General features: G+C 34.8%; 1 protein-coding gene across 1 annotated transcript; it reads left to right on the top strand.

Moving 5' to 3' along the window:
• Nucleotides 1-1,874: 1,874 nt before the first annotated feature.
• On the top strand, nt 1,875-13,278 carry LOC132162940 (uncharacterized). Its single transcript, XM_059573150.1, has 7 exons — nt 1,875-2,397; nt 2,668-4,157; nt 4,445-4,524; nt 4,879-4,966; nt 5,913-6,449; nt 7,227-7,532; nt 12,409-13,278. The coding sequence occupies exons 1-7, from the start codon at nt 1,875-1,877 to the stop codon at nt 13,276-13,278; spliced, it is 3,894 nt and encodes a 1,297-aa protein (XP_059429133.1).
• Nucleotides 13,279-13,585: the final 307 nt, after the last annotated feature.

Below are 13,585 nucleotides of genomic sequence, written 5' to 3'. Positions count from 1 at the left end.
TGCAAACAAACGTCCTTTTGACCTAGTCAACATCGGAATTAGCAAACTATCGTGAAATATTACTTTGTAGATCATTGAGTTAGCTTTCCAACGCCACAAATATTGCTCCAATTAGAGGTCTAAAATTCTAGATATGGCCTTCTTAGTATAACTCGTCAGGTGCGAATTTCTCACTAATCATCGCTCTTCTTTATGGAATTATTTGAGTTCTGTTCAATAAGATTACTCAGAGTTGAGTTTCTTTATGATTTTCCTTCAAACCCTAAAGAGTATCTAGCATTTTAGAGAAGATTTATTAGATCCTTTGATCATATCAATATCTAGAAATACCTATCCATTCCTTATTGTTGTTCTTCTTCGCATCCCACTAAGTCACGTTACATCACTGACTTAACAGATTCTAATAACGTTAAACATTAGAGTTAAAAAAAAAATGTGATACTTGTCCTATTTAAGTTAGTATCAGACTAACGAAATCTGTTAAACTAGTGGACGGAATTTGACTCTATGGACTAAAGTGTTTTTTTGGCATACCTCAGAAATTTTTGAGTTCATTTAGATACCAGAAGAAGCTAATTGTAAATCAGGTAAACCACAACGACTAATTTTGCATTTTTCCCTTAATATCCTCAAGTAGAATATTGCAAGAGGGTTGTCCATAAGTATATCATCTGGGCTTTATAGTCCTTAAACTTTCTTGCATAAACTCCTTAAACTCTCCAATTTTCTCAAATTTATCATGACCCACTAAAATGTGAATGATCTAACATGTTATTTTTAAAATTATAAAAAAATCTCCTAATTTTTAAAATTATTTTTAAAAACTTTCGAATTCACAACAAACCAGCACAAATGCCCTAAAAAAAAAAGGGGTTAATTTAGCATGAAAGAACACTTGAGGAAACATGATCGAAATAATATTGAAATTTCGGTTGGGTCAGATGGCGGTAGCTCACGGGTTGGGCCATAAATTCATTTTCATTGGCCCTCGCTGGGTCATTTTTAGATTCCAAAATTAATAAGCCGTATCTTGTATGAGTTTGAGTTGTTTTTCAATTAAAAGAAAAATATATATATATATCACAACACCTTTTATATACTTAAATTTTAATAGTTTTAATCTTACCACCTCACTTTTCCAATTTAAAAACATTGAATATTTAAAATGGAGGGCTGATGAAGTAATTAATGCAGGTGTGAAACTCAGGTTCTACTTTTCCGATGTGAAGAAACGCAAATGCAGGTTTGAAATGAAAGTCGTACTACGAGCTTAAATTCTCCCTATTATTTATTCTCATTGCAGTTTCTAGTTGTGTTTTTCTTGTTTTCCCTTACTTCAAAAAAAAAAAAAAAAACAAAAAAAAAAAGGAGAAGGAAAGTGGGAAAAAATTGAAACAAGAATGGAGTGTCTATATGCGGTTGGAGCACAAATCGCTCAGTTATTCATTGAACCGATTGTTTCACCAATTGTTGCACCAATTCTTGGACCAATTGGACGGTGGCTATGTTATTCGTGTAACTACGACAGCAACATTGAGACTATGGAGAATCAGGTAGAGATCTTGAAGACGATTAGAGAGAGGGTGCAAAATTCTGTTGATTCTGCTAGAAGAAACGGTGAAGAAATTGGATCTCTTGTTACCATGTGGTTGAAAAAGGTGGATGAGATTACAGAAGAGGCCAAAAAAGTTGTTGAAGACGATGATAGGTGTTGTAATGGGGCATGCCTTAACTTGTGGCAGCGGCATCAGCTAAGTCGGAAAGCAAAAAAGATAGTGAAAACTGTTGGTGAACTCATAGAAAATTGCACATGGACTAGTAGAGATATGGAGTACATGGACTTTGTGTCAAGAAAGTCAACTGCATAGGGACTTATGGAGGCATTGGGAGATGCTAATACTAAGGTGATTGGGGTGTATGGGATGGCTGGTGCGGGAAAGACTACACTGGTGAGAGAAGTTGCTAGGCGAGCCAAGGAAAAAAAGTTATTCGATGAGGTGGCCAGTGCATATGTGACGCAAAGCCCAAATCTTACACAAATTCAAGGAGAAATCGCCTACATGCTAGATCTAAAGCTTGATGCGGAAATTGTAAGTGAAAGAGCAGATCGTCTAAGGAAGAGATTAACAACACACAAGAAGATACTTATTATCCTAGATGATATATGGAGCAAATTGGATTTGGAGAAAATAGGAATTTCTTGTACGCAATGCAAAGTCGTACTAACATCTAGAGATAAAAATGTATTATCCTGTGAGATGGGCACCCAGAAGGATTTTGAGCTTGTACAATTACCCCAAAAAGAAGCATGGAATTTGTTTGAGAAGATGGCAGGTGATTGTGTTAAAGACCCTAATTTGAGAAGCACAGCAGCTGAAGTAGCTAAAGAGTGCGCAGGTCTGCCCATTGCACTTGTAACAGTGTCTAAGGCATTAAAAAATAAGAGCATACATGTTTGGAAGGATGCCCTGCAGAAACTAAGAAGAATTGTTCCGAGACAGATGATAACAACGCCGTACTCAAGTATATATCCTTCTATAGAGCTGAGTTATAGTCATCTGGAAAGTTTGGAGGTTAAAGATTTCTTTTTGCGTTGTGCTGAAATGCATGACTCCATTAACTTTCAAGACTAGTTGAAATATTGTTATGGTTTGAGTTCATTTGAAGACATTGATAATCTAGAACAAGCCAAAGACAGATTATATAGCCTAGTTCAGAATCTAAAAGACAAGAGTCTATTGCTAGATTGTCCCCATAGTTCTGAGCATTGCCATATGCATGATGTTGTTCGTTATGTTGCAAGATTCATAGCATCAAGTGATCATAATATGTTTGTGGTGAGTGATAGGAGTGGACTAAAAAAATGGACAGATGCAGATTCACTCAGAAGATGCAGGGCGTTCTCTATCAGTGGTGGAGATATCCATGAACTTCCTAACAAAATGGAATGTCCAGATTTAAGATTCTTTTATGTGTATGGTGGGGATCGTGCTTTGCATATCCCAGAGACTTTCTTTGAAGGGATGGGAAAGCTCCAAGTTTTAGATTTGACTGAAATGAAACTTCCATCACTTGGTCTCCTTATAAAACTACAAACATTGTGCCTGGATCATTGTCTGTTGGGAGACATAGCTGTAATTGGAGAGCTTAAGAATTTAGTCATCCTTAGCCTCTTAAGTTCTAACTTGTCACAATTACCAAGAGAAATAGCGTTGTTGACTCGTTTACGGTTGTTGGATCTGAGCAATTGTTTCAAACTTGAGGTGATTCCACCGAATGTGCTATCAAGCTTGGTTGAATTAGAAGAGTTGTACATGGGAAATAGTCCTGTTCAATGGGAGAGTGAGGGACTGAATTCAAAAAGAAATAATGCAAGCCTTGCTGAGCTGAAGCATTTGTCACAGTTGACCACTTTAGAGATACATATTATAGATGTAAGAAATTTGCCTAAAGATCTTTTGTTTGAAAGGTTAAAAGGATATGCAATATCTGTAGGAGATCATGTATGGGACTCTTCTAATAAGCGTGAAGCCTCAAAAATATTGAAACTCAAGCTGAATACGAGCTTTCAATCAGAGGTTGGGATTAAACTGCTACTGAAGAGAACAGAGGCTCTTTATCTAGATGAATTAAGGGATGTTAAGAGTCTTCTAAACCAATTAGGCAGAGAAGGTTTTCAACAATTGAAGCATCTCCATATCCAAAATAATCCTGAGATTCAATATATCATTAACTTAAGGATTCCGGTTGTTGCCTTTCCTGCCTTGGAGACATTTCTTCTAAAAAATATGATGAGCTTGGAAGAAATATATCATGGCCAACTTCCCTTGACATCTTTCCATAACTTGAGAATTGTAAAAGTGGAACATTGTGATAAATTAAAATTTCTCTTCTCATCATCCATGGCTAGGGGCCTTTCACATCTAGAAGAATTGGAAGTAAGAGAATGCAGGATCATGGGTGCAATAGTCATCGAAGAAGAAGGCAAAATAGAAGACAATGATACATCATTGTTCCCTAAACTACGTCACTTGGCACTAGAGCATCTTCCAAAGCTCATGGGCTTCTTGATCACACAAAATCCATTCATAACAGATGCTGGAGAAATCATTTCAGAGGGCAAGTTTTGTTTTCACATCCCAATTCTACACGAACAGGTATATTAGATTCCAATTCATCAAATAATGACCCCACACACGGTAAAAACTACATATAGATGTTAACTTTTTTTTATCGACCTAAGAAATTATATCTTTCTAATGATAGCAATAATAATCTTGAAGTTTTAGAATCATTGGAACGATGATGAAGTGAAGTGAATGTCACATGTGACAAAAACATGACCTTATTCCCGCCCAAAGAATACACAAACACAATTATGCACATCCTAGCTTGTGCATCTTATAGGTTGTTGAGAAGGAGGAATAATTGCTTCTTGCTGCAGGTGGTGTTCCCCATCTTGGAAACGTTGGAACTATCATCAGTAAACTTGGAAGAGATAGAGCAGAACCAACATCCGGAAAGGTCATCTTGCAGATTAACAAACACGCAAGCAGCATCGAGATTTGAAAATTTGTCGTTCCTGAAACTACAAGGCTCAAGTAACATAAAATTTCTGTTGTCACTCTCTACAGCTAGATTTATGGTGCATCTCAAACATCTTCATGTATTAGAATGCAAGGTTGTGGAAGAGATACTAGTCACCGAAGAATTAGTAATTCCTAAGGTGTTGTTCCCTCAACTAGAATGCTTGTTACTAAAAAATCTTCCTTTCCTCAAAAGATTCTGCACAGGAAGTAATATCGAATTTCCATCCTTGAAAAAAGTGGTGGTACAACATTGCCCTAAATTAAAGACATTCATATTCAAACCTATCAGTTCAAGCATGACGGGTAGCAAACAACTCAAGGAAATGAATGCAGAGGAGAGCCCTTATTCTGTTATGCAGCCTTTCTTCAATGAAGAGGTAACTCTATTTAATTAAATAAAGAAAATAACATTAGATTTATTTTAAACATCCCATTATTTGATAAGAAAATGTTTAATAAGACTTTAAATGACTATTGAGTTTGCATGCTAATTGTTGTGTACAACTTCCCGTGTATTGGGTGCTGACTAGGAGTAAGCAATAGGCATATTTCACCTTTACATTATACTTGAAAATAACTAGCATGGAAACTTTTTGTATAGCCATATCAGTTGTAGAACATATAGCACTGCAAAGAACTTAGAGTTAAAAAATTGATGAAGTTAAGACATGACTTTTTTTTTTTTTTTTTTCTATTCAAGTTAAGATATGACTTGTATTAAGAACCTAATTGATTAAGAAAAATAGTATTCCTACTTCATGTTTTAAGATAATTTTTTCAGCTCGTGATGATCTCACTACTTGTTGTCTCCAAATGGCTATGAAATGACTGCTATGTGTGTAATATGACACGCGGTTGCTTATCCTATTGAAATTCATACAAAGGTCCCTACTTTGTAGTTGTAAAGTAAAAGTTGATAATCACAATAAAATTGACTTTAGCAACGAAAGCAATTGTTGTTTAAATTTTATAGCAACAACAAATTTTCGTTGCCAGATTATTCCTTTCGTTAATCTATGAATAATCAACAACAAATCAAAGTCTTTGTTAAAAACGTTTTTTAACAAGAAAATAAGTCGTTGACAATTCTGGTCCCTAAAAGGGTCAACAGTCGTCGCTAAAAACATGTTGTTTCTGATTGTCATAAGTCAACAATATGTTGTCCATTATGACAAATAGTGACGATATATGTTATTAGTTGTCCCAATTAGCATGCTATCGTCAAATAAAACTCGATCATCAAATGAAAGAAGAATAATATGCATACACTAGTTTGTGCATCTTTTAGGTTGTTGAAAGATATAGTATTAACTGTCATTGCAGGTTGTGTTCCCTATCTTGGAAAGGTTGGAACTGTCATCAGTTAACTTGGCAGAGATAGAGCAAAACCAACATCCGGCAAGGTCCTATTGCATATTAAGAAACACGCAAGCAACATCAAGATTTGAAAATTTGTCATACTTGCAGGTGCAGGGCATGGGTAACATAAAATATATATTGTCATTCTCTACAGCTAGATTTATGGTGCAGCTTAAACATCTTCACGTCTTGGAATGTGAGGATGTGGAAGAGATACTAGTCAGAGAAGAATTAAGATTAGAAGAAGAAATAACTCCAGAGGTGTTGTTTCCTCGACTAGAATGCCTGTTTCTAAAAGAACTCCCAATCCTCAAAAGATTCTGTGTAGGAAGTAACATTGAATTTCCATCCTTGGAGAATTTGAAGATAGAACATTGCCCTAAAGTAGTGACATTCGTATCCAAACCTCTCAGTTCAGGAATGACGATCAGCAAAGAACTCAAGGAAATGACTGTAGATGAGACTCCTCATAATGTTATGCAACCTCTCTTCAATGAAGAGGTAAATAATTTTTTGGAGTAATTTCACTTAATCCCTTGAACTTCAATTACTTTTACAATTAACTTCCCAAAGTTTAAAAACTCTCAATTTAGTGTATGAAATTTTTAATATTTTACAATGTCACCCCTCTGTTAGATTTTTCCGTTAAATCATACTAAGATTACCAAAATACCCCTATTTTTTATTATAAGAAAATAAAATAAAAAAATTGCAAATATTCAAGCGTGATTATTTTTGCAAATTCTGTTAAATAGAAACCAAGGCTTGAATCTTTGCAATTTTTTTCTTTAAAAAAATGGGGGGTATTTTGGTAATTTTGACACTCATCCGTTAAGTTATATTGTTAAATCTTAACGGAATGATGACATTGCAAAAAAATGGGATGTTTGATACACTAAATTAAGAGTTTTTGACCTCTGGGAGGGGGGGGGGAGGTAATTGCAAAAATGATGGAAGTTCAGGGGGATTAAGTGGAGTTTCTCCTAATTTTTTATTATCCCCTGTTTCAACTTGACACATTTTAGATTCTAAATTTAAAACATCTTTGGTGTCATTATATATATATATATATATATATATATCTTATCTTCCATTATGTGAATTTTTTTGTTATGACATTAACACACGAGATTGATAATCTCCCACATGGATTGCTTGAAAATCATATGGAAGAACCAATTCGCCATAGATTCCTTTTGGAAGCTTCAATCTATAAAAGTTCAATTTTGTGAAAAGCTTAAGAACATTTTTCACTCTAATATGCTCACAAGATTCCAGAGTCTAGATACACTTATCGTAGCTAATTGTGGGGTGGAGGAAATTGTTGCGAGGGAAAAAGGATCAGAAGCGATAGCTAGGTTCGTGTTCCCTCAAATAACTAGCCTTTGTCTTGAAAAACTACCACAACTCAAATGGTTTTACCCTGGGATGCATGCTTCAGAATGGCCAATGCTGAAATCATTAACGGTGAATGGATGCCAAAAAGTTGACATATTTGCTTTTGAACTTTTGAGCTTTCAAGAAACACTTCAAGAGAGCCCAGTTGAGATCGCCATTAAACAACCTCTTTTCTTGGTTGATCAGGTAAGAGCCTTAACTAATCTCATAAGATTTCCACATTCATGCTGAAGTGTAGAATTGATATGGCCTCTAAATTAATTGAACTTAATTTTCATTGTGCTATCTAGATTTATGTCCGAGAAAAAAAAAAAAAAAAATTGTCAAAACGAAGGAAAGACTAGAAGAAAAAAAAAAAGCATAACAAAGGAAAGAAGCTTGTTGGTTTATTAAAGAAATATTCATTATAATGTTATCATATTTACATAAGCAAACAAGTGAGTGTTCTGTTTCAATTGTATAAAAGATTGTTGGTTTATTAAAGCAATATTAATAACAATGAATATAAATGTATGCATACGCATTATCTTATATGATAACAATGATTATGAAAATGATAATTTAGTTTCAGTAAAGTCTTATGTATTTTTTCACACCTCTCGTTTAAAGCGAGAACTCTGTTAGCTAGTGGATCTTGGAGTCGACATTCCCAATTTGTTATTGGTTTTTACACTAGTAGTTTGCAACATCGTAGTCCACTGGTAGCACAAAACATTCCAATTCTTTTTTTATTAGTAGTCTTTGATCAACTGGTAGCCTCACACCTCCACCACTTTCTAGTTTTCTTGGTAGTTATCATATTAGCTCTTTATTTATTTTTGGATACAACATGCATTTATTTCATTCATGGTCAATATTTTAAAGTAGATAATGAATAAAACAATGTCATTCCTCAGTAGGTACTTCCGTATTTACACTCCTCTGACTGGATCTCTTAACTTCTTTCTGCATATAAATTATGTACATACAAAATAACATATCTATTAGTATTAGTTCATTTATGAGACTTTGTTGTTTTGGGCCCTTAGATCTATATATTTATTATGTCCATCACTTTTCATCTACTATTTATTTATTAAATTCAATATTAAACTTAACCTTGCAATTTACATAATTGAAGACAAAGGTTATAGTTTAAACGCCGAAGTGAATGTGACATAGCAATGTTAATCCAAAAGTAAAAACAACATAAACACTACTTATTTATCTTTTAATTAAGCTATTTCGGACCTTTAACAATATATTAAAGATAATTAACTTAATTTGAACGACAAAGAGATATGCCAAGTGAATCATAGAATATTGTCTTAAAAACTCACTTTCACACTCATATTTCAAGTTTTTGGACTTAAAACGGTAGAAAGTGATTCAATGCTTTTTCGAGAATATTCAAGAGACAACTTCTTGCATAGAATACTTCCCAATCTAACTTTAAAAAACAAAATTCTACTTTCCTAAGGGTGGCCGTGTGGTATGATGAAGAAAGGGAAAGAAAAATCTTCACTTTGGACTAGCTTTGGTCGTGTGGAGAAAGGAGAAAGGAAGAAGAAACTCTTGGAAAGGACATGTAGATCGAAAATGACCCTTGATGCACCTTTATATAGAAAACACCAAGGACCCATTAAGCAAAGGGGTATGCCAAGGGGGGAAAAGAATGGAGTAAAATTGATGTAGCAGAAGATTAAGCTAACTAATCAAAGCGCAGTGTCTTTGATTCTGCAAGGAGTAGCGTCTTCGTCTTCTACCCAAAAAAATTAAAACAAGTTCGCAGATTAAAAGAATGATAAAACTCCGCAAAGTCTTTGAGAAAACATTATCTGATTTGATAATAATTCAATTGATTGAGTTTTACATAATAAGCTAGCCTGTTTATAGAAAAGAAATACTTGTAGAGAAAGTAAACCTAATCCTAATAGCAATAGTAAACCTAATCCTAATAAAGAAAGGAAAATAATTAAAGCAAATCTAACACTATTAAGGGAAGGAAATAAAGTCCTAATAAAATAAATAAAATCATAATATAAAATTGACAATTAGCGGAAATTGTGACAATCTTACCTTTTGTTCTTCAATTATTTGAAAACGGGTAAAATTCTGATCAAGTGGTGCTACTCCAATATTATTTTTGATATTTTTCTTATTTTCATTCTTACAGAAAATATGGGTAAATTTCGTCCTCCATAAAAAATGCAGGACTTAGCTTAAAAGTTTTGAAAAGTCTTTGTCTTCACACTTTTAAAGTCTTAGTCTTTCTTTGTCCTCTTGCTCAAAAATATCACTTGATGCACATGAGTCTAAGTTAACAACTATTCACTTTTTGCAATTAGTTCAATAGTTCAAAAAACCGAATTTTAGGTAAATCTCTTTAATATTCCAAATTAAATCCTCACTTTCTCTAACTAATATGGTAGTCATTTATTAAATCCTCACCGAATTTTAGATATTACGCCTTTTCATTAGGGTTGGCGTTCTCCCGAGGGATATAAAATACAATATCGGTGCTCCAACCATTATACATTATGTCCATAACTAGCAGAACGACCGAGTTCGACCTCGGGTGGCCCACGCTACTAATAATGTAAGTCCTGTAGTGACCCGTCAATCATACATGGTTGTGCTAGTCACAAAACAACCATTTGATCCGAAACCCATATAACACATACACACACATTTCACCATAAAATCAAGTGTATATATATAGTAAGCTCATGGCCGCCATTATACCACTCATACCAGTGTAGCATGTCATACTATAGATCTTATCAATCGATTACTAAGAGAGTTACTAAGGTACCTAAAAGAGTAAATATGCTCATATCATATGCGGGCTCAATTAGCTGACATATTTCACATTTTTTAAGAAAGCATTCATAAATGTTTACTTACCTCGTATGCTCGCTTGAGTTATCTGCCATTCTGAATCCCTGCTATAACAAAACATCCCTATCGTTATCTGCAATGCTAGAAGGTCTACTAAAGACACAAAACGTCATAATCGAATACGTCTAGCTAAAAGGTCACAAAAATGTACCTCTATGCATTATGGGCTCCAGTAGAACGTTTTGTCAAATGAACAAATGTTCAGGCTCCAGGGCAAACGTTAGGCCAGAATGGGTAGAGAACATTCGGCCATAATGGGTAGAGAACGTTCGGGCAAAGTCAAAATGAAAAGCTTGGGCTTCTATCCTCAAGTCACCATGTTACAAACTACATCTTAGGCCCTAAACAAGTTCATACCTATATAGTGAAGCATGATAGTTATGAAAACCAAATAAAACAATGAGTGCTTCTAAAACATTTGAAAACCACTCTATTCCTCTAAGAAGAAATGGTACACAAGTCATGGCATCTTTAAAAACTTGAAGAAAACAAGGATAATAACAAAATAACATAAATGCTTGGTGAAAGGTCAAGAGTTACCTTGAAGATAGCATAAATCCCCCAAAACCTTCTCCTTCCTCTCAAGAAAATCTCCTCTCACTTTAAGGTTAGGGTTTCCAGTGTAAGAGGAGGCTTAGGGACAAAGGGGAGGTATTTATAGGGGTGGGTAGGCATGATCCCTCCTGCAAGGTGGTGAATAAGTTAAAAATGCTTTTCAAACTATCACCAAATGTTCAATGTACTATTACACAATGGTTATAAGGTTGTAGGTGGAACATTTGGTCAATAGCTAGTGGTCAAAATTTTGAAGACGAATGTTCACTATGGTTCCCTTTCAAACATTCACACTAAGGACATGGTTGAACATTCAGTGTGGTCCCCTGCCAAATGTTCGGCTAGATAGTTAGGTTAGGACTTTAGGGCTATTTTCCAAATGGGGGTTTGATTAAGGGTTAAGACATTTTTTTGAGGGTTATAAAAAGAGTTTAATAAGCTCAAATAAACCTTTTTTTTTTTTTTTTATCAATAAATCTTGAAAATTTGGGGCATCACATTCTCCTCCTCTTATAAAAATTTCTTTCTCAAAATTTTCGTGTTTTTAAAGCCCCTTTTTTCTTTCTAAAAAGTATCGTAAAAGATTGTTTTCGAGAAGGAGAAACAAAATGATAAACATTTTTAAGAAATGCAATTGCTAAATAATAAAAATGAAAATCATAGGAAATAAGTACGAGATAAAATAAATATGTACAAACATCCAAAATTGCCACCACCAGGGTGGACTTTTAATGTAGCATAATACAACCCAAAATGGTCTCCAAGGTCCTAACATAATACTTAATGTCTTACTGGCGCAACCATCTAGTACCCCCGGGGCTAGACTTTGTTGAGCTCCGTCTTGAGGCGTTCCTCCTGGCGGGACTACCTCTCCCTCAACTGGTGCTCGGACTATAAATTATGTAGTCCCCCACATTTAGCAATGGTACTACCATCCACTCATGGAGCTCTCGATAAGTCTGGAGTCCTCTCGTCGTGTATCCTGCTCCGCCTCCAACGCGGTAGTCACACTCCCCAGTGCCACAAATTTGATTATAATATGATTCCATTCACCAATATATTGCATTGTACCAAACGAAGAAATATGATTAGTTAGTCTATTCCAGCGTTACAATCAAACAAAGAAATATAAATAGCTAATTTATTCCAGACTCTTCTATTCCCAGTAGTAGCTAATCATTTTTCAATGGACTAGACATTCCGCGAACCAAACAAGGCCTTAATCATTACTTTAACACTTCCCCTCACGTGTGGGCTCAACTCCCTTTTAATAGGTGAGACCCAACATGTGAAATATTTAATTTAAATGGGATGAATTGACAGAGTCAAGGTTCGATTCAGAACCTTTGGCTCTGATACCATGTTAAATCACCACTTATCCAAAAAGTTTAAGCTAATAGGAAGAGGTAAATTTAATCACTTAATCATTACTTTAACAATATATACTTTCTTTTAATTTTATTTTTAGTTTTCATCTAAGATATATTTGTCTAACATGTTTATACAATTCACGAGTGTGTTCCATTTCCTACTCCCCACAATAAATTCTACGATTTAATCAAACTTCTTGAGGGAACTGAATACTAACTCCATCTTTCTTTTGTTTATTTCTTTGGTTCGTTGACAGGCTACGTTCCCCAAGTTGGAGTTTTTGGAATTGGTGCATTATCACACCATATGGCGTGGCCAGTTTTTGGAGGACTGCTTTTGCAAATTAAAAGTTCTTCGGCTGATGTGCAATCATAATAAATCAGCTGTTTCTCCACCGAATTTTGTTAAAAGATTACACAACTTGGAGAAATTTGTTGTTTGTCATAGTGACTGGGAAGAAATATTCCCATATGAAGAACTTCCTGCTCAAGAAAATCATGTTGGGGTACCCACACAATTAAGAGAGCTGAATCTAAATGAACTTCCTAAGCTGACACATTTGTGGAACGAAGACACCAAACCATGCTCAAATTTTCATATTATGGAAATTCTAGTCGTGTCGAATTGTGGCATATTGAAAATTTTGGTACCATCATCAGTATCTTTCCAAAATTTGTCTGAGCTTGAAATATTGGAGTGTCATGGGTTGATTAATTTGGTTACATCCTCAACAGCCAAAAGTCTTGTGCAACTCAAAAAAATGAGCGTAAGTGAATGTGAGATGATAATGGAAATTGTAAGTGGGGACAGAGGTGAAGGAAATGATCAGGTGATTACTTTCAGCAAATTGACAAGCTTAAAACTTGATTGCTTGCCACAGCTTTCAAACTTTTGCTCGGGAGGTTATTCATTCGAGTTCCCATCTTTAGAAGAAGTGATTGTGAGTCAATGCCAAGAGATGAAGATTTTCTCTGTTGGAGTCTTGAGCACACCAAAGCTAAAAAGAGTACAAGCAACAAAAGAAGATGAAGGGCAATGGAAGGGCGACCTGAATACCACCCTACATTGGCTTTGGAAGAGCAAACTATGCATTCCACCATCAAATGATTTTTCTGAGACAGAGTAAGCATTTCATTTTACTCAACAGATCCAATTTTCCACAACATGTGATTAATACTTCCACAATGAGTAATACTATACATACTTCCACTTTCTTACACTCACTTCTCCACACTCATAGATACCTTTTAAAATCATCATTAGATTTGAGATTGCTTTTTATTATATTTTAATCTAATGGTGATTTTAAAAGTTACGTATAGGTGTGAAGAAGTGGGTGTAAAGAAGTGGGGGTATTTGTAGCATTACTCTTTCGACAACATGTAAGTAAATTATATAACCAAGAGTACATTAATTTACATATTAGGGCACTG

Source organism: Corylus avellana, chromosome ca10 (assembly GCF_901000735.1).
Source record: "Corylus avellana chromosome ca10, CavTom2PMs-1.0".
NCBI classification, from domain to species: Eukaryota; Viridiplantae; Streptophyta; class Magnoliopsida; order Fagales; family Betulaceae; genus Corylus; species Corylus avellana.
Note: the sequence above shows the minus strand (reverse complement) of the source record. Positions and strands in the feature narration are given on the sequence as shown.